This window comes from Pantherophis guttatus, chromosome 7 (genome assembly GCF_059756535.1).
Source record: "Pantherophis guttatus breed Tessera chromosome 7, ASM5975653v1, whole genome shotgun sequence".
Classification (NCBI taxonomy): domain Eukaryota; kingdom Metazoa; phylum Chordata; class Lepidosauria; order Squamata; family Colubridae; genus Pantherophis; species Pantherophis guttatus.
The window spans coordinates 49,291,506-49,312,513 of NC_142069.1; the positions used below are offsets into that span (position 1 = coordinate 49,291,506).

General features: G+C 34.9%; 2 protein-coding genes across 2 annotated transcripts in view; one reads left to right on the top strand and one right to left on the bottom strand.

Moving 5' to 3' along the window:
- The window catches only part of TBC1D30 (TBC1 domain family member 30), a 38,119-nt gene extending 37,810 nt beyond the window's left edge, over positions 1 to 309 (bottom strand). Inside the window, exon 1 of the mRNA XM_034403111.3 lies at positions 98 to 309. Coding sequence (XP_034259002.3) covers positions 98 to 128 — 31 coding nt within the window. The 5' untranslated portion in view covers positions 129 to 309. The remainder of the gene's footprint in view (positions 1 to 97) is intronic.
- Positions 274 to 20,763, top strand: GNS (glucosamine (N-acetyl)-6-sulfatase). Its single transcript, XM_034403114.2, has 14 exons — positions 274 to 658; positions 2,067 to 2,126; positions 4,068 to 4,274; positions 4,969 to 5,034; positions 8,407 to 8,505; positions 9,179 to 9,346; positions 10,726 to 10,808; positions 12,853 to 12,971; positions 13,313 to 13,416; positions 14,637 to 14,738; positions 15,266 to 15,373; positions 15,608 to 15,718; positions 17,134 to 17,294; positions 18,805 to 20,763. The coding sequence occupies exons 1-14, from the start codon at positions 491 to 493 to the stop codon at positions 18,878 to 18,880; spliced, it is 1,632 nt and encodes a 543-aa protein (XP_034259005.1). The 5' UTR covers positions 274 to 490; the 3' UTR covers positions 18,881 to 20,763.
- The last annotated feature ends 245 nt before the right edge of the window (positions 20,764 to 21,008 follow it).

The window sequence follows — 21,008 nt, forward strand, 5'->3', positions numbered from 1 at the left end:
GACAGTTTGCAAATATTATTTTCTTGTGTTTTTTTTAAACAATATTTTGTTCCATGATTTGGTAAAGGATTATACGGTAATACATCATTGTTCTTACGATTTATACGATTCAAAGCTGAGACAAACATCCAGCCCCTAAACAGGTGATAGGACTCAGCGTCTTAACACCAATGAAATCCTGGCGCCGCCCTTCGGCGACCTTCCCTCGAGGAAATCCGACGGCTGAAGCGATCGGAGCCAATCACAACCGGAGCGCGGCAGCAAAGGCAGAGCAAGTGGGTGGACCCGGAGCGCGTTTACGGCCTTCGCGGAAGTTGCCGGAGGTCTCTAGGTCACGTGAACCTGATTTGGCTCCGTCCGTCAGCCTATCAGAGGGGAGAGGAGTGGAGAAATAAGGAAGGGCGCTACGCCTCCTTGTCTCGCGACTGTTCTTGCTTGGTCGGGTGCTTTAGCTGCTCTCCTCTTTCCCTTCCGTTCGCGCCTGGCGAGGATGGCTCGAGCCTGCCCGGTTCTGGCTCGGCCTTTGGTGTTCCTGGTGGTCCTCGGTTCCACTGCTTGGGTCGGCGCTAAAGCAGGGGCAACGGGTCTCAGCGGGGAGCGGAAGCCCAATGTGGTGCTGATTCTAACAGATGACCAGGACGTCTACCTGGGGGGGATGGTAGCCTTGTTCTTGTTCTACGCGCCGTGTGGATGGGATGGGGTGGGGTGGGGTGGGGAGAGAGATGGACCCTCGGGTAGCAGGCGAAGTGAATGCGGGTGGTTCGGAGAGTTTCCGATGCGGTAGTGACGGATGCATAGAATAGCCCCGTCATCTTTGAGGGAGGGGAGAAAGCACTCTGGAACGACCTCGGTGCCCACAGAACTCGGGATGGAGTGTCCTGATAATGCATCTGTGCTACCCTCTGTTTTGCATTCCTGCAGCTTGCAGTGGCGGGAGCACTATGGAACCTAGTTCTGAGCAAACATGCATGAATAAGGGAAAGGGAAACGAGAGAACTGAAGCCACCTGGAACTTCTTGAATAGAAGAAGTTACCGCTTCTTAGGTGGGGATATTGAGGATTGAAGTCGAGCGGTAATCAGGGAAGCAACACACACACACACACACACACACACACACACACACACACACACTAGACTTGGTGTGTGATTGTTTTTCCATTCCATGATTTAAAAAGGGGATTCAAAAGATCCTCTTATTATACTTTAAAAACAGTTGCAGCTATAGTGGTGTGTAGACGAAATGCACACAATCCTGCATGCACCTGTAGTGGAACCAATGAAAATAAGTGTTGAGACAGTAGGAAAATGCAAAGTCTTGGGACATAGTTGCATCTGTTGGTGTTTAGCAGGGATTGCTCTAGAATTAAGCAGCCCATTTGCAGCAGCTGATTCTGAGTGATCTAAAAGGAAGGAAATTGTTTAATTTATGGGTTGTGCTCTTATTCCTTAGCAGAATGCTTGTGGGATTTTCTGCCTCAAGATTTGTTATTACATTCTTTGGGGTGTGAACAATATCTGGTTTGTGCTTCAGGTTCGGGGCTCATGCTATTTAAAATACTAGCAGAGTCCTGAAGCAATCTTTGAATATTTTAAACTAGATTCCATGGAAACTGGAAAGACAAAAAATTCAGAATATTTATTGAATTACCCATCAGAATAGGCCGTGAATGACATTTGTTTAAAATATGTTTTCTAAAAAGTTGTTTACTACATACTATTCTCATTATTAATAAATAATTGGGTGAAGCATGAGTGTTTCACATTCAAACAATATTTCAGTTAAAGGTATTTTCTATTTAATATATAATTCCACTATTATAACATGTTAATAGTATCTGCTTTGCATCTCTATGTGCATCGAGTTTTATTGTTGAAGATTAAAGCATGCAACATCAAACAGTTCTGAATTAACTGGAATACTGTATACGCAGCTCCTCAAAATGTGCAGTTGGGAAAAATTCTAGCGCATTTAGTGTTATTTACTTCTTAGTAAATCTTAAGATTGTAGTTGTAAAATCTTCCTTTTTTACAAAGTACAGTTCTTTATATATTTCCTTTATTTCAGACACCTTTGAAAAAGACCAATGCTCTTATTGCAGAAATGGGCCTAACTTTCTCAAATGCAGTAAGTACATAGTTTTTGGTGGGTTTTGCAAAACTGATTATATAAGAAAAGACAGTTGAAGGCAACTGACACAAGGCATGAATAATTAAAGTCAAGGAAAGAGCTGGCCAGAACTTTTAATTTTCTAATAATTGTGGTCCTAAATAGTCAATTAGCTTGCTTGTAAATACAGTTACAGTTTATTTCATTTGAAAAGGATATTATAGGGCCATAGAACCTCTAGAAAATATAATGAAATCACTGTGGTGCAGAATTGCCATCTCTAATAATTTGCTGAAGTAAAATATTGGGAAAATCTTAATTTTCTAGCTAGGCAACACCAGAGAACTCTCTGAACAATTTGTTAGGTTTGGGCATTGTCTTAATTAGATTCTCTGATTTCTATCAACATTCAAGTTTACTTGGTAATTTTTCCTTAATTATGGACATTCTGCATGTTTACAGTATATTCATCTTGGTGGCACTTAAGCTGTTAATAAAGACTGATAGGAATTTGATTTTCCTTTTTATGTTGGTTGGAGATATACATTGCCTTCAAATACTTTTGGCATGAATGGTGTGAGTTGTTTTTGTTCTTCCTAGAAATTTAGTCACAAAGATAATGAGGGGGTCCGGAGAGGCAGTTTAGGAGGGTTTCTTATTGTTTGGCTTATGCTATCCCTCAATTCTGAATGTGTCCTTCCTATTGGTTATCATCTCAAACTACGGAGAGAGATTTTTAGGGGACTTGGAGTATAAGTGTTATTATAATACAAACCTAAACAGCATTGTAAATTATATTGTTTTAAGTCAAGTGGGAGAACATTATTCCAATGCTCAAAGTATTTATATCTTCTGAGATTAACTAGAGCACTTTAGGGTGTTTCAATATTTTTTGAAGAGTTTCCAATTTAGACAGTGTTTTGGTTTAGCAGCAGGGTGGATAAAAATCAATGATTTTTTTTTAAAAAATCAAAAAAATCAGATTTTTTAAATTTAAATCGTTGTTTTTTTTTTATTTTTATCGAATTTATTTTAATAAAAAACTTTTGGGGTAAAAATCTATTGTAGATAGTTTTCTATTTAAGATACATAAATAATTTAGTTTATTCAGCATGAAATGGAGCTTAGTTATGTAGCATGAGGCTGTATACTCTGCAACACTGGGACTATTGGTGAGTCAACAGTGGGTCAAAGGAGTAGCAGAGATGACAGTTGCTCTTTAAAAATTATGATTTAAATCGAGTTGATTTAAATCAAGCCTTTTTACTAGTGATTTAAATCATGATTTAAATTGTGATTTAAATCAACTCGATTTAAATCAAATCCACCCTGTTTAGCAGTATTATTTGAAGTGCTGTGTTCTTTTGCCTTTATGAAAGATGGTATTCCAGAAGCCAGTTAAAATTTGGCAGTAAAAATGCTAAAATATTCATTAAAAATGTGACACATTTGATTCTTATTTCGTGTGTTGTAAAATATTTTGCAATAAACATCTTGTTCATTTCAGTAATGATGGAACTGCAATTGTCACTAATTCTATTCTTTCTTTAAATATAAAATTAAAATGATTACTAGGTTATAATATCAAGCAAAAAGTAATAAATATTAAGCAAAAAGTAATAAATAGTTTTCTGGTGTTGCTTAGCTAAAAAATAAGATTTTTCCAATATTTTACTTCAGCAAAATATTAGAGATAGCAATTTGCACCACAGTGACTTCATTATATTTTCTAGACCCCTTTCCACTTTTGGGATATCTGGATATTATATCATCAAATATTTTAAAATATATTTGGATATTGTATGTAGAATAGTTTTTAAAAATTGATGGAAATTACTAAATCCCCAAACAGTAAGGCCTACAATTACCAACCTGTTTATGTTAATTTGCTTGTAAAAGTTATAGACTGAAATGTAGGAATGCAGGAAATTAATTTCTATAATCAATTTTTTCATGTAGTATGTACCCAGTGCACTGTGTTGTCCTAGTAGAGCCAGCATCTTGACAGGAAAATATCCACATAATCATCATGTTGTAAATAATACTTTGGAAGGAAATTGCAGCAGCAAATCCTGGCAGAAGATTCAGGAGCCATATACCTTTCCAGCTCTACTCAAGTCTGAATGTGGCTATCAAACATTTTTTGCTGGAAAATATTTGAATGAGGTATATGTTATATTTTGTTTGAAATATCCATTTTAAAAGGTTTTTGCATGTGTAAAATCTCTGATTTTAATAGAATAGAATCTCTTTGGATTAATCTAAATCTAAATATTATATATATAGGGAGGAAATCATGCTCCTGAAAATTAAACTATAAAATTAAGGATATGTATTAATATAATATCAAGAATTTATACACTACTTAAATACAATGGGAGTTAGTTGGAATTGCTTTATTTTAAAATCTGAACAATTATCATGTTATCTAAATATTGTGAGAGAGTTTGTGTGGTACATTTTGTGGCATTCAGTGGAGTTGCTTGTTCTTAGGAGACTGTTTATAATTGAAATAATGGAAGGTGAGCATCAGAAGTTACCTCTCCCCAAGTAAATGAGCACTACTTTTAATAGTGAAGCTCTTGATTAAATCATTTAATGGTTATAAAACCTATAAGGGATTAGGCAATTATATGCAAGCTCTCAATATTTGCAACACGGATTGCCTCTTGCAATTGAAAAAAAATCTACATGAAGAAAACATGCCATTTACTTTAGCTTAAAGCTTTGTATTTCTTAGATCAGATAGCGATGGTACACTCTTCAAACCTCTTCTAGGGACTACTGTGGATACTCTTAAGATTTTTGCTGAGAAAATGAAGAAATAACCTCCTTTAATGATAGATTTTTCATTTTCCAGTATGGAGCAGAGGATGCAGGAGGACTTGGCCATGTTCCTCCTGGATGGAGTTTTTGGTATGCCTTGGTAAGTATTAAAGAAGGATGTATGTATGTCTTTTTTTCATCATCATTATCATCATCATAGCCATTGTCTATCCACTGCAGGATGAAGGCCTCTTCCGCATGTTTCCAATCAATACAGTTCTGAATTTTCTTTTGCCTATTGGGCCTGTAATACTTGCTGATGTAGTCGATCCATCTTGTTTTAGTTCTCTTTCATGGACACTTTATCAAGTAGGATCCATTCTAGTGACTGCCTTGGTCCAGCTTCTATCAGTTCTTCTTGCTATGTGACCAGCCCATTTCCATTTCAATTCTTTTACTCTCTTGATGATATCATATGCTTTCGTTTGTTCTCTAATCCATGTGCAGGTCTTTCTATCTTGTCTTGTAATGCTGAGCATGTACATTGTTTCACCAGCATATGTTAAAGCAGATAGCACACGCTGATTGAAAACTTTTCTCTTCAGGCTTAGGGGGGAGGTTGTTCTTGAAAAGTATGCTTAGCTTGCCAAATGCATGCCAACCACATTTAACACTCCATTCAATTTCTTTTATTGTACCACCTTCCATTGAGATCTGTAAGCCAAGATATATGTAGTGGTCTACTACGTCTACTTCATCTAGTTCTTCTCCAAATATATATATTTTTTCTTTCTTTTGTGAATTTATTAAACATAACCTGGCTCTTTTTCAGGTGTATTTTTAAGCAAATGGTTCTCCTGCTTCATGCAGCTCTTGTATGTGTCTTTGTAGCTCTTCTGGGTCTTGTGAAAAGAGACCAACATCACCTGCAAATCTTAAGTAATTTAAATAGGCACCACTGATTTTTATTGCATCTTTTGCCCAGCTAGTTTGTGAAATACTACTCCCCCCCGCTCAAGTTTTTTATTTTATTTTACAGTATATCCATATCAATGCATGAATAGTGTGGCATCTAGGTATCATACATTTTAGTACAAATAAAAATAGTGCTATTAATCATATTTGTTACATTCCTCAAGCTTATGTAGTTCTAGTATTAATACACAATTATAGACTTTCATTATTTAATTATTCAATGTTTCAATTAGTTATTCCAATGCCAATCACAGTATTGTTTAAACATACATAATACCACCATTCAATTTCTAATCTTCCCTTATTACTTTTGTCTTATTGAACAAAAATGTGTATACTAATATTCCCCCTCTCATTTCTATCCCTATTCTAACTTTTAATCATGCCACCTTTATATTTAAAAACAAATCCTTTCTATCCATCATCTCTTGCCCACTTTAAAGATTTGTTTGTTTTTTTAACTTGCCTCCCATATTCCTCTCTTGAATCTTTATCCCTATTTACATATACATTTTATACAAATAAAAATAGTGATTTTAATCATATTTGTTACATTCCTCAGGCTTATGTAATTCTAGTGTTAACACACATATTTGTATTAAATTATAAACTTTCATTATTTAATTGTTCAATGTTTCAATACGTTATTCCAATGCCAATCACAATATTGTTTAAACATAATAATATGATCATTCAATTTCTAATCTTTCCTCTTACTACTTTTATCTTATTGTATAAAAATGTGTATACTAATATTCCCCCTCTCTTTTATTTCTATCCCTATTCTAACTTTTAATCATGCCACCATTATATTTAAGAACAAATCCTTTCTATGCATCATCTCTTGCCCATTTTAAAACTTTAATTGTTCATTTTTTAACTTGCCTCCCATATTCCTCTCTTGGATCTTTATTCCTATCTGCATCTATGTACTGACTATTCATTTTAAACATTTCTCCCATCTCTGCCCTTTTCCATTGTCTAGCTTCGAAAATATTTAGCCGTGCTCCTGTCTTTCTTTCAAAAATGTCTTCCTGCATCTCCGGTTCCCTTTTTAAATCTCTTAAAATGTTTTCCCCTTGGTTTATTTCATCAATCATTGTTGTTTTTGTTATTGTCTCCTTTTTGTCGTCTTGTTTGTTTGCTGGTTAATCTGTTCTTCTTTTTCATCTGCTCTTTCTATTGGCTCCTCCTTTTCCTGGGTATCTTGATCACTCATTGTCCTTTGTATAATATTTCCCTGTTTTTCATCCATTCCATGTATTAAATTCTTAATCTCCTTGTGGTTTCTTATCAGAATGTCCTTGCTGTTTTGAAACATTGATGCCATTTCTTCCCAAATTCCATTTATTTCGTCCTGATGTAGCATCTCATCTTATTTTAGTAAGTCCCTCTCTTGTCCAGTAATCCAAAAACCATAGATTCAAGCCTAAAGTCACTCTCCAAAAAGAATTCAATGTTCACAATTTTTGTATTCCATAGTTAATCAATCTGTTCCTTTAGACAATCCCAAAAGCTTTCCGGAACCTCCTTAAATGCATTCAGTCTTGTATCATAGCATTCAGGGGTCTCTTTAATGAAAAAATCTTCCTTATTCTCATATTTAAGTCTCCAGCAGTCACGACGTAGGTACATAAAACATATCCTTGTCAAAATTTTCCAGGATTTAAGAATATGTTATACTTTCCTATCATCAGCAGATGGTACTTTCAGTTTAGATTTCAATGTTAACCAGTTTAATAAGTCAAAATATAGAAACAAAGTTAGTTTTTTAGGTAAATAGTTCCAGTATTTTTAAAGTGCCTTTCCAGAACAATGCCTGCTCAGTTTAAAAGTCCAACTTTCTGTAAAGGCGGCTTTGGTTCCTTTTGGAGCCCATCACCAGTGAGAACTTGGCACGGGAGCGCAGAGACCCGCTCCTCATGTCTGATCTCACTGCAACATCAACCGGAAGTCTCATGAAATACTTCTTCAAGGCAGGCTGAGAAAAGGATAGGTGATACTGTATCGCCTCTGATGATTGCGCGGCTCAACTGGCATGGGGGGCAGGGATGTTTGCTACCGGTTCTCCGAACCACCCGCCACTTGTTTTCGGGATAGGTCATATTTTCAGGAAAACACGGTATTTAAGATTTATATCTGCTATGACTATGGGCATGTCAACAATAGTCTTGTGCGACAAATTCAGGCAAGATTATAAGAATTCTGATTTATTCAGATTAAGTATAATGGAAGATGCTTCCTGATTGGTAGTGCTTAATTGTTAAACCAAAAAACTTCTTCCTGCAAGTTCTTTTAGTGTTATCTGTGAATTAGTAACCTTAGTTTGATTTGCTCAAAGCCAGGGTAGGATATTTTAGGTTGGTAAGATTTTAGACGATTAGCAGAAACAACCCTAGGTTCATAATTCAGACATAATTATGACAAATTGGAAGCCAATTGGAAGGCATATATCAGAATCTGGCTCAATAAGCCAAAATTCTAAAGGATATTGGTTTTGTTCTATTATTGTCTGTTTCCTGAGCATAAACATTGTATTTTTATTTTCTTACGCTAGGAAAAAAACTCCAAATATTATAACTACACACTTTCAGTAAATGGAAAAGCACGTAAGCATGGTGCGAACTACAGCATGGATTATCTGACAGATGTATTGGTAAGAATTTTTCAACTAGCTTTAGCCTGTTTATTTGTTCTACTAGTATATTGAATGTGCATAAAATGCTATCAAATTTGTTATGCACAGACTTCAGAGTAGTTGATTATACTACAGTCCCTCTAATGTTAGCCATAATATAGTTATCTGTGTTAAAATGAGACAGAACATTGTTTTGCTATACAGTCCTAATATGGCTATCTTTCTGGAAATAGCATATTGCTCGAATTGTTCACAATATGAGAAGAATGAAATCCTGAGAGTAGATTCTTAACTCTTAAGTGCATGTCACATTGTACTTATAAAATTATTTAGGATACAAATTTGCTGCACGTCACTTTGTAGTTCCTAGTTTTCTATATTATTATTATTATTATTTTGATATCAAGGCATTTCTGAACCTTCCCAAGGTTATTCTCATCACTATCGTACTTTATTGGAGTTTTATATCCAAATCTATAGGGACTGTTCCTCTTCTTTATACAATTTAATCCTTGAATTGCTATATTATCTCTTTTGCCTTGCAATTTTTTCTTTATTTCTTAGTTTGAATGCTAAACAAGACATTTAAAATAAATGTAATGGTTTGTGACTTTGAAATGTTATCTTAGAGACACCTGGTTCTGATTCAATATGATAATGAGTAAATAAATTAATAAGCATCTGCTTTCAGGCTAATATGTCCTTGGATTTTCTGGAGTACAAATCCAGCTTTGAGCCATTTTTCATGATGATAGCAACTCCAGCACCACACTCACCTTGGATAGCTGCTCCGCAGTATAAGAAGAGTTTTGAGAATGTCAGTGCTCCAAGAAATAATAACTTCAATATCCATGGAAAGGTATGGATTCTAGATCTTTTACAGATACTCCTGTTAGTATTTGCTAGATATTATTAATGAATCCCTGCTTTAATTTCATGACCTCAGAATATATGTAGAGTAAATATATGTAGTAGCAAATTTCTTTTTTTTTAATTCTTAGGTTTTGTTTACACTGGATATTCTCCCAGTAGAATATTACATTACATGTCACTTCTTCATTTCATTTTTTGCCACCTGATGCATATGACTCTCTATATACTTTGTTCTTTTGACTAATTTATTTTTAACAGCTTTTCCTACATCCTGTTACCTAGCATTCTGACACAGGTTTGTTAATCTGTATCCAAAGCATGATTCAGCTTTCTCATTTCTAAGGCAACTGTAAGGGTAGATGCTTTTAAATTGTTTGTTTTAAAAAATTGACTCTATTGCTGATTTTTTTTTTTTGCCTCAAATACATTTATTTGAGAATATAGATAATTAAACCCGAGGTCCTATTTTAGTATATATAAGATTCCATTGTAAGTAAATGCAATTATTTAATTAGAATTTAAATTTACATATCTAGATTGAAGATTATGAAATAAAATTAAGGCATTTATTAAGAAGATGATGCAAACTGTCCTGAAATTATATTTATTGTTGGATAGATTTCTCTTTTAAACATGTTGATCTGTGCGGACTTTGCAATAAAATGGGTTATATATAGTTAGCAAACAGAGACCCACATTTTGTTTTGTCAAAATATCAACTCCAGATTAGACTGGTGCCTTCTGTTCTGATTCTAAATGAAAACGAAGGCCGTATGATGTTTCATGATATAAGCATAATGATATCTCTTAATTTTATATTGGCTAGTGTTTTTTCTTATTCCTCTATTCAAGGTCTTGTGCTTTAGCAATACTTGGTGTTTTTGTTACTTCCTGCCTAGTAAGACCTTGCGCTCAATGTTATTTTATTAATGAAAAATAATAATATTTAGAAAGTGTAATGTTTGAGTTTAGATTTCTTTGTAGAAGAAACAGTACAACAGCAACTGGCAAAAAACACTGTATATTTATGGAAAATTCTGGTGCTCAATTTTCCTTTGGTCTTTTGAAGTATGAGGTTATTTAACCAATAGTCACTATTGAAATTGATCAAATGCCAAAATGTGGTAGCCGGTTTTTTATTTGGGAAAAGATACTTGAAATTAATGATTGCATTAAATAAATAGGCTAGCTAGCTAAGGGTACCTCTTCTAAACATAATAACTGAGAGCAAGCCACACTGAATTCTGTGCCATTTATTTCTGAGTAGACTAATAAACTTTGCACTTCATTTTCAACTAGAGTTAGATAATGTTGATTAAACATTAAATACATTTTTTTCTCATTTTTTAAACAATGCTTTTACAGGACAAACATTGGCTTATCAGACAAGCAAAGACTCCAATGACTAATTCATCAATACAATTTCTAGATGATGCTTTTAGGAAAAGGTAGGAAATTTGTTTTATGGGAATTTGTTTTTGCAAATGCGAAGAAAAGCTTATATGAAAATGCATGCTTCAATTTGTTGCTTTAATATAGAAATTAGCTTTAGAAAGTATAAAGCTAATAGTACTTTAGAAAAACAATCTGTCATAACAATAGCAATAGGACTTAGACTTATACAGATAGTCCTTGACTTACAACCACAATTGAGCCCAAAATTTATCTTGCTAAGTGAGAAATTTGTTAAGTGAGTTTTTCCCCATTTTACAACTTTTCTTACAACATTTGTTAAGTGAATCACTGCAGTTGTTAAATTAGTAACATGGTTGTTAAGTGAATCTGACCTCCCCATTGACTTTGCTTGTCAGAAAGTTGCAAAAAGGAATCACATGATCCCAGGACACTGTAACCATCATAAATGTGAGTCAGTTGTCAAGCATCCAAATGTAAATCAGGTGACCATAGCAATGCTGCAACGATCCTAAGTGTGAAAAATAGTCATAAGTCACTTATTCAGTGCTGTTGCAACTTTGAACAGTCACTAAATGTTGTAAGTTGAGGACCAGCTATATACCGGTCTATATACCAGCTATATACCGGAACAAGGTTCTACAGTTAGGGAAAAAAAACAAAATGCACAGGTACCGTATATGTGGTACCTTGCTCAATAGTAGTAACTGTGAGAGGGATCTAGGAGTCCTAGTGGACAACCATTTAGATATGAGCCAGCAGTGTGCAGCAGCTTCCAAAAAAGCCAACACAGTTCTGGGCTGCATAAACAGAGGGATAGAATCAAAATCACGTGAAGTGTTAATACCACTTGATAAGGCCTTGATAAGGCCATGCGTGGAATATTGTATTCAGTTTTGGTCACCACGATGTAAAAAAGATATTGAGACTCTAGAAAGAGTGCAGAGAAGAGCAACAAAGATGATTAGGCGACTGGAAGCTAAAACATACAAAGAACGGTTGCAGGAACTGGGTGTGTCTAGTTTAATGAAGAGAAGGACTAGGGAAGACATGATAGCAGTGTTCCAATATCTCAGAGGGAGTCAAACTATTCTTCAAAGCACCTGAGGGTAGAACAAGAAGCAATGGGTGGAAACTAATCAAGGAGAGAAGCAATTTAGAACTAAGGAGAAATTTCCTGACAGAACAATTAATAAGTGGAACTTGCCTGCAAAAGTTGTGAATGCTCCATACTGAAAATCTTTAAGATGATGTTGGATAACCATTTGTCTGAAGTGGTGTAGGGTTTCCTGCCTGGGCAGGAGGTTGGACTAGAAGACTTCCAAGGTCCCTTCCAACTTTGTTATTCTATTCTATTCTATTCTATTCTATTCTATTCTATTCTATTCTATTCTATTCTATTCTATTCTATTCTATTCTATTCTATTCTATTCTATTCTATTCTATCCTATCCTATCCTATCCTATCCTATCCTACCCTACCCTACCCTACCCTACCCTACCCTACCCTACCCTACCCTACCCTACCCTACCACTTCACAGTGCTTCACAGCCCTCTCTAAGCGGTTTAGAGTCAGCATATTGCCCCCAACAATCTGAGTTCTCATTTTACCAGTCTCTGAAGAATGGAAGGCCGAGTCAACCTTGAGCCGCTGAGAATTGAACTGCCAAACTGCTGGCAATCGGCAGTCAGCAAAAGTAACCTGCAGTACTGCATTCTAACCACTGCGTTACCATGGTTCATCCACCCTAACTTTACAAAATCATAATGATTTGCTTACTTCCATTGATGGAAGAACTAAATAGTGAAATGTGGCAGCATGTGCTAGTATGTTGCTCTTTAGTAGTAAGTAAAATATTCTTGTAAGTTTCACATGAGTGCTCTTACAATTGAGCAAATCAAGTAATTAAAAAACAGAACAAAACCCAAAGCAATCTTTGCCCAGCTAAAGTGACAGTATTTACTTGACCTAAATAAATCATGGCTTTGTAGAATGTGTGAAATAAATGTCTTCTGTGAGATGTAAAATGCTGTTAAAAGTTTTTGTATTTTGATCTGAACAATCCTATCTCTCTGCAGATGGCAAACACTTCTGTCAGTGGATGATCTAATAGAAAAACTTGTGAAGAAGCTGCAGTTTCAGAGAGAGCTGGATAATACATACATTTTTTACACATCAGACAATGGATTTCATACAGGTAATATATAGATTTATAAAATACTCCTAGAATTAATTAAAGAGTTCCAGATATGAATTTGGAAAACTTTCAAAAAATGTGATATTTCTGGGGAGAGAAATAATACAGACTCATTGGACAACATTTATTTCAACTTAGATGATCATATATGCTCCTCAGAAATTGTCATTTAGAAACTCTAAATTTCAAGCCAACAGATGAGCAGCTAATCAAAAATATTTCCTGAAGATCAGATAAAGTAGAATAGTAGTTTGCAAACCAATATCTGAAGAAATAAATATTCTGCTTCAGAATTTCTTGAAAATTGTGGGTGATAGAATTTCTGCTCTTTATATTTATAGGCCAGTTTTCTTTGCCTATTGACAAACGGCAGCTATATGAATTTGATATTAAAGTTCCATTGCTTGTTCGAGGGCCAGGAATAAAACCCAACCAGACAAACAAGGTATATTTTCCCTTGAGAACAATGCTATATGATTCCATAACATTTATAGTATATATATACTATATTATAGGTTGAGTATAATTAATAAGAATGCAAGATATTTTGAATAGAAATAGGCTGTGTAAGGAGAGGTATGTAGTAAAACTGTATGTACATGTGTAGGTAAAGCAATCGAATAGTATTTGTTTCTGAATCTGCTTGGTAAAAAGCAGAAGTTACATTTATTTTAATACCTGAGATATTTTTAAAAAGTTGTTATAAAGCCTCTTATCTAGACTTTGGAAGCATTTATTACTCACATGGGTGGCTAGATAAGTTTTCTATTTGCAAGCCAAGATTGAACATTGTATTATTGCTATAAGAGATGAATGGTACGAGCAAAGAAGTCTTTGCAACCCCCTAAAATTATAAAAAAATGTTGAACACCACTCTCCCATTAATAAAATTAATCATTTTACTGAGGTTGGGTTTGGATAAGAAATGCACATACTGAAATATGTCATATGGGACTGATTTCTTTACCTCCTTTTCTTTCTCTCACTCTTGCTTCTTATATATTTTATGTACACTGGAATGAATCTCCTTTCTAAATCCTTACGCATAGTTTTATGATTAAGAATGGGAAAAGGTTAGGCTAATAGTTGAATTACTACATAATGTTCACATTCTGAATGAATGGCTTTAAGCCACCTTCTTCATGTGTGCACCACTATGTTATCAAAAATTGGTAAGGCATACCCATAATCCAGAAATAATGCAATATTTGTGGGACCACAGCAACATTTTCTAAATGGAGATTCTCAAGAGTTTAAAATTTAGAGAATATTGGCATTCTCACCTGAAATTTAAGAGATTATGGTCAGAAACGACAAATCTCGCAAAACATCTATTTTATCATCTGCAATAACCTCTGAGTTGCTAGTGATCTCAGGAGAATATACTGGGAGCCATTGTTCTCTATGCTTAAAAACAAAAAACGTTGTCTATTTAATCCCAGGTGACCAGTTATCAGGTCTAAGTTAAAGTGAGAGTATCCACTGAGATGGAATGTTAGCTGGTGATTATATAAGTAAATGGCAAATGGAAGCAGGAAATTATGCTTCAGTTTTGTTACTTTGCAGTTTTGGCAATTTCTAGTTCCAGTTTTATGACATTCTGTAAATCTGTAACACTCTTATTGTTTCAGCTGGAAAATCTGTAATATTCTTCTTGCCTTCTAGATGCTTGTAGCGAACATTGATTTAGGTCCTACTATATTAGATATTGCAGGCTATGATCTGAATAAAACGCAGATGGATGGAACGTCATTGTTACCATTGTTGGTGAGTGCACAAATTAGGTATTTATTTTGGAAATTGCTCTAAGGGTTCCTTAGTGTAACTGTCACTGGATTATAACATTAAATCTCTTATTTTCACACACACTTTTCTATCAATACTAGTAGGAATGAATTGCTTTACAGCTTGAAGCAGTATGCTTCAGATACAGAAAGGTTAGTTTCTGTTTAAACTGAGCAGGTTTGAGGTAATGCAAAACAGCTTTCTATGAGATCTTGGAAAACTTAAGATGAGCACTGTGAGTTTGAGAACCCTGGTCAAGATGAACAAAATGCCTCATCTTCCTGTGCACATGAAAATAAATGTATTTTTCACTAGTTGTGTTTTTGATGGCGTTACATATTGGAAAAAGACAACAGTTGTTCATCATGAAATTATTGAGAGGGTCCTCATATTTGTTGAGTTTATTTCTATTCTAAGAGATTCTAATCTATTGATTAGAAATAGATTGATTACAGAAGTTTAGCCTGTAAAAAGCAATAATTCCCAGTTTTGTTAATCCTTTGTTATAGAGAGGAGAAATAAACAAGACCTGGAGATCAGATGTTTTGGTTGAATACCAAGGAGAAGGACATAACAGCAGTGATCCTACTTGTCCTGCCCTTGGGCCTGGTGTTACTGTACGTAATGTTGAAAATGTTGCATTCCTTTTAGAATCCTTCATACTCTAAATTTACAGGGAGATGGCTGTATATGGAAATACTTAGTAGTCAAATGTTGGCTGAAAACAGGGAAAATTAAATTTGGATGTCATTTTTGGAGGTCTCTGGGACGGACTCAGAGGTATATACGTTTCAATGATCTATACATTTGAATGACACTAAAATTATTCTAACACTTAGCTATTTTTATAGCACTGTTTTCCAGACTGTGTTTGTGAAGATGCATATAACAATACTTATGCATGTGTACGGACGCTATCAACTAAATGGAATCTGCAGTACTGTGAATTTGATGACCGTGAGGTAATTTTGTCTGTTTTTGTAATTCCATGTTAATGGTAGTCCTTATGAAAATATAATACTTCTACAATTAACAATGATTTGAATTAAGCCTTTTAAATCTGCTAAAACACGGGGAACACAAGTTCTCTTATACATTTACATATGTAATCATCAGATGCATTTTGGAGCTTACTACAATAAAGCAGCTACAAAGATTCCTAAACCTTTGGATTTATAATAGCTATTGATTTTAATACTGTGAAGTAGCAGTAGCCATTTCTAAAAAGATACTATATATTCCAGAAGATTTTAAGCTCTATTTCTTTAAAAGACAAATGTACAGTAACCATTAGCATCCATTGAAAAAGTTTGTTCTCTGTGTTTCAAAAATGTCAATATTTTGTATCAAGATGTTTATAAAATGCAATGATTTGCTTTCACAAGCTGAACCTAAAGATATACCAGAAAGACATTTTATGAGCAAAGAGAATTGTCATGCTAATTCTCTTCTAGCTAATAATTCTATATTTATATTCCTATTACACTTTATATCCAATTCCCTCTTACAAAAATGTACTTGCAGCCATGTATCATTCCAATATTTATCATAGATTAAAATGTTAGTAATACATTATATTGCTGCAATATTCTATTATGTTGTCATATATTTTAGATAGCATAGGTAACAGACTATACGTTTCCTACAACATAATTTTGAAATCCTGTAATGATTACCAACATTAGCAGCAAACATTTGACAGATGACTGTTCTGACTTAACAGCTAGTTTCTTTATAGCTGAGGGAAGACTGAGATTAGAATGTGCAATCTACATAGGCAGCTTCCATTATAATCTTACTGTGGATGTTATCAATAATGGAGACAGCATGTTTATGGCAATAAGGGATATATTTAAGATTACAATGAAAAATTAACTTTTAGCTCTTGCCTGAAGAAATGCAGTTTCAAACCTCTGCTTAGCATTTTCAGAGAGCCTGGAGTTGCTACCCTGAGGGTAGGAGAACAGCTGTGTCAGCCACCCTTATTGTATCCACAACATGGTTTCAATCTTACATGAATTCATTGTTTTGACAGAACTGATGTGTATTATTTTGGTATCTTAAGTTTAGCATATTTATTTATTAGGGATGTGCGTGCTTTAAAAATTATTCGGGAAAAGTATTTTGAACCTTACTTTTTTGGGTCTTCTGTGTCTCTAATACCTTTGAGTGAATTCACCTTTAATGAATAAATTAACATTTAGATGATTTTTAACTTCTAATCAGATCCAAGGCTAGGCTTTCCATTCATCAATGAAAAAAAATCTAGTTGAATTGAGTGAAAAAATATTAAGGTGCTAGAACTTGGAAGAAATTTCAGTCACAATGATTTGTCAGATGAATTATTTCTAATAGCATTGCTTTTGTTTTCATGAAGGTGTTTGTTGAAGTTTACAACCTGACTGCAGACCCACACCAGATTACTAATATTGCAAAAACAATAGATCAAGAAATTTTAGAAAAAATGAATTATCGGCTAATGATGCTACAGTCCTGTGCTGGAGCAACGTGTCGCACACCAGGAGTTTTTGATCCAGGGTAAATATACTCCTTCAGTTATTATGTTCAATATCATCAATATGCTGCGATGCTCTGTTGTACGTATCAACCACAGGCAAACCAAGTACTCCTGTTAACTTCATGTTCCAATGCATGGAGGCTATGAAAGTGGGGGAGGAACAGGTTGAAATTCAACCCTGATAAGGCAGAATCACTTGGGCTCTTGGTTTTCTGGTATGAGAGATTTGACATCTTTAGTTCTGGATGTGAATGGACTTCCGTAAATAAAACTGCTGTGCATTTTGGAGGTTTTCCTGGATTCTCTGCTTCTACTTGGGAGTAGCTTGTGGCCAGGAAGTCTTTGCCAGATTCATCAGGTACACCTATTTCAATCTTTCCCAGACTAGGACTCAGTCAGGGGGCAATAAGTCAGCTTATTGCCCCCACAAACCGGGTCCTCATTTTACCTACCTCGGAAGGATGGAAGGCTGAGTCAACCTTGAACCTGGTGAGAATTGAACTCGCAGTAATTGCAGGCAGCTGGCAGCTAAATACTATTTTAACAGTAGTTTAGTCCACTGCACCACCAGGCATACCCATAGTCTGGTTGCTTGAGGGACTGCGTTTCTCTCATTGTTCCTGTCTTGAATGTTCCAACAGGGTTGACAAGTTATGGGGTCTGTTTTTGATACAATGTCACCTGATAGTTGCAGAAAGCATGTCTTCTCTATTGTGGCATCTGCCCTCTATGATGGCAAAGATGCCATCATCTCTACAAAGCTTCATATTGTTCTGGCCCTCCTGCCCTTAATCAAGCCTTGAAGACTTGGTTCTTGATCCAAGCAAACTTGGGATAAGGGGTTTTCATGCCTTTTTATTATTAGGCCTGATTTGCTTTGGATTTTGGCATTTTTATTTTTTCTTTCTCTCCTAATGGGGATTTTGTAATGGCTCTGTATATCTAAGCTGTCCAGAGATATATGAATTGGGTGGCTCTATACATTTGATTAAATAAACACACTTTGCCTCCCTTGCTCATGTGCACACAGCTACAGTATAAACATTTACAGATCAAAAGCCCTGTAAATGGGGCATCTGGTTATTTTTAGCATTAAATGAATCCTTCATTTAATGGACCACATTCTGCTATGTGTAGCATTTTCTGTTAATTTTAGGGGATTTGATTTTTTTGAGGGGGGGTGATACTGTACTTTTCTATAATACATGTTTTCTCCCGAGTTTCTCTTGGCTCTTTGTGATTGCCTGACCTAATACCTGTAGTTTTCTTGGCAACGTTTTCAGTAGTTTGCCATTGCCTCCTTTGGATGGCTAAGAAAGACTGACTGGCCCAGTCACCCCACTGGCTTTATATCTAAAGCAAGACTAGGATTTGTGGTCTTCCAGTTTCTAAGCTCAGTATTTGTAATTACTACCCTATGGTACATTTGAATTCAGAACTCAGAGATTTGGTAATGCACATTTCTCTACTGAGATTTTTTTAACATGTGTGAGACCTTTTCTTACATTTGTTTCCCTTTTTTTCCTTTAGGTATAAATTCAACCCACATCTGATGTTTGGCAACCAAGAACTTCAGACTCGCAGACTTCTTGCACCTTCCCTGTAGCTGAACTTCCCACCTTTTTTGTTGCCAACTCAATTTCTTTGAAATGACTGCAGAAAACTACTTAATCCTTTCCAACGTCAAGATATTAGATCAGCTGATGTTGCTGGTTAAACAATCTCTGGCCATGTGTTAGTGACATGATCTGCCCTGTCTATTCAAATCTGATTGCCACACAAATGTTTCATCTGAAGTTAAATATTAATTTGGGATGTGAATCTGAATGCCCTTCTTTGGTTTTGTTTTATACACAGAGGTTAGAACTACTGTCTCCTATGTACAACCACTGCCTAACAGCTTTTTAAAAGATACAGTGTGCATCTCAGTACTGCTTCCGTTCTGAATCTGATGAATTAAATTAAGCAGGTTAGTTGCCATTTGTTTACTTTCCTGTTTTTCAGGGTTCACTTGGATCACTGGCTAGAATCTGTGTGTCTGATATTATATGTGTGTTGTTACCTACAGAATCAGCTCAATATTTTAAGTCAGAATCAAACCTTAAATGAGAATCCTCCCTCCCCCAACTGTGTTTTCTGCTTGACGTGTACACTGAAATAGTAGAAGTCCTACTGGTATAAGGCATGCCACTCTGAATATTTAAACTGGAACTTGGGCCAATAGTTAAGAAGAACAGGTATCCTTAGATGCAATAACTAAAATGAAAATTGCATTACATCGGTGCAGAAATTCCTTTCAGGACAGTTTTTTTCACTGATGCATTTGCATCTAAATCTAAGCAGGATGGCTATTACATGGCTAAGCACATTCGTATTCTACACTTGTAATGCAATGTATTTTTGCACTGGGTAATTCTTACGAAAATGCCTTCACAAAAGCTGGTCACTGCATAAGACTAGGAGCTTTCTGAATGGATTTCTTGCAAATCACGTGGAACGTGTCCTGGGCAAAGCAGAGTCAAAGGCTAGCTGTTTCTCAAAAGAAAACTTGTATCTTTATGACAATCTATTAAACAGGATATAACTCTTATAGTGGATAGATAATTTGAAATAAGATTGCTTCATTTTATAACTTATGAAAGCTGTTATGATAGTTTCTGTCTGAAGGGAGTAAGTAAATAGCAAGATAACAGCAAATTACTCTGAAATAGACTATGGAACATTTAATCAGAAGTGCAGCTCCTCTAAGTGCCATTTATCTCCATGCTTATTTTTGGGTGAATCTTGTGATTTGATTTATTGCAGCTGAACATGTTCAAGCTTTTGAAATTATATCATCAGTTTAGAGATTGTTAAGGATCTAAATCAAACAATATATGGAAAACTGACCTGATGTTGGATCCAATCTTATAAGGTATAATAACTGAAAACGAAGGTACATATTACTCATGAAATAACCTGTCCCCAGGTTATTTCAACATGTAGGAGTGTCAACTATGACCAAGTCTGGACCTAACAGCTGGATGGTTCTGAAATCAGATTTGTTTACATTTAATGCTTTTAAAGTTCCAGCAGCTTTTAATATTCTCAAGAAAGTGATTAGATTTCTCATGTGATTGATACCTAACATACACTTGAGGTATTTCAGGTTTATGCCTAGCAAAATATTTAAGATTATTTTTATGCCTGGGTCAGAACATAGTTGTAATATTATGTCTTCCCTTCATACTATAATACTAATCATGCAAAAGCAGTGCAAAACCGAGGACAGAAATTCAGTATTGAACTGTTCCTTACATTAGTCTTGTTTTTCTTATATACAACTATTATTCATCTGTATATTTTTCACATTTGGTTAATGCGTTCGTAAACCACTTCTAAATTAATTAGTAGTGTAAGGAGAAATCAGGAGTTATGCATAGAGTTAACATACTGTGAAATATTTATACTTTTTCTTTCCTATTAAATGATTTTATCTTACAACACTGATCAATTTGCATCTCAAATTGTTTTTAACTGATTTAGATATGATGAAAATGGTTGTAACTTCACTATGAAAATAAGATTTTGGAAGATTTTAGGTTGTTTCCAAAGAATCAGTACAGAAAAATATATATATTTGGATTTACAAACCACCTGAGCTTTAATGAGAAATAGCATTATTTCCCTGTAATAGCTACTCAACATTTATCTGCCCTTGATTTAATCATTTTAACAAAAATTATAACATACAG

Coding starts and splice junctions, on each gene's coding strand:
- GNS (XM_034403114.2), top strand. CDS start 491: ATGGCTCGAGCCTGCCCGGTTCTGGCTCGGCCTTTGGTGTTCCTGGTG. Junction 659..2,066: donor ACGTCTACCTGGGGGGGATG/GTAGCCTTGTTC, acceptor CCTTTATTTCAG/ACACCTTTGAAAAAGACCAA. Junction 14,739..15,265: donor CGTCATTGTTACCATTGTTG/GTGAGTGCACAA, acceptor CCTTTGTTATAG/AGAGGAGAAATAAACAAGAC.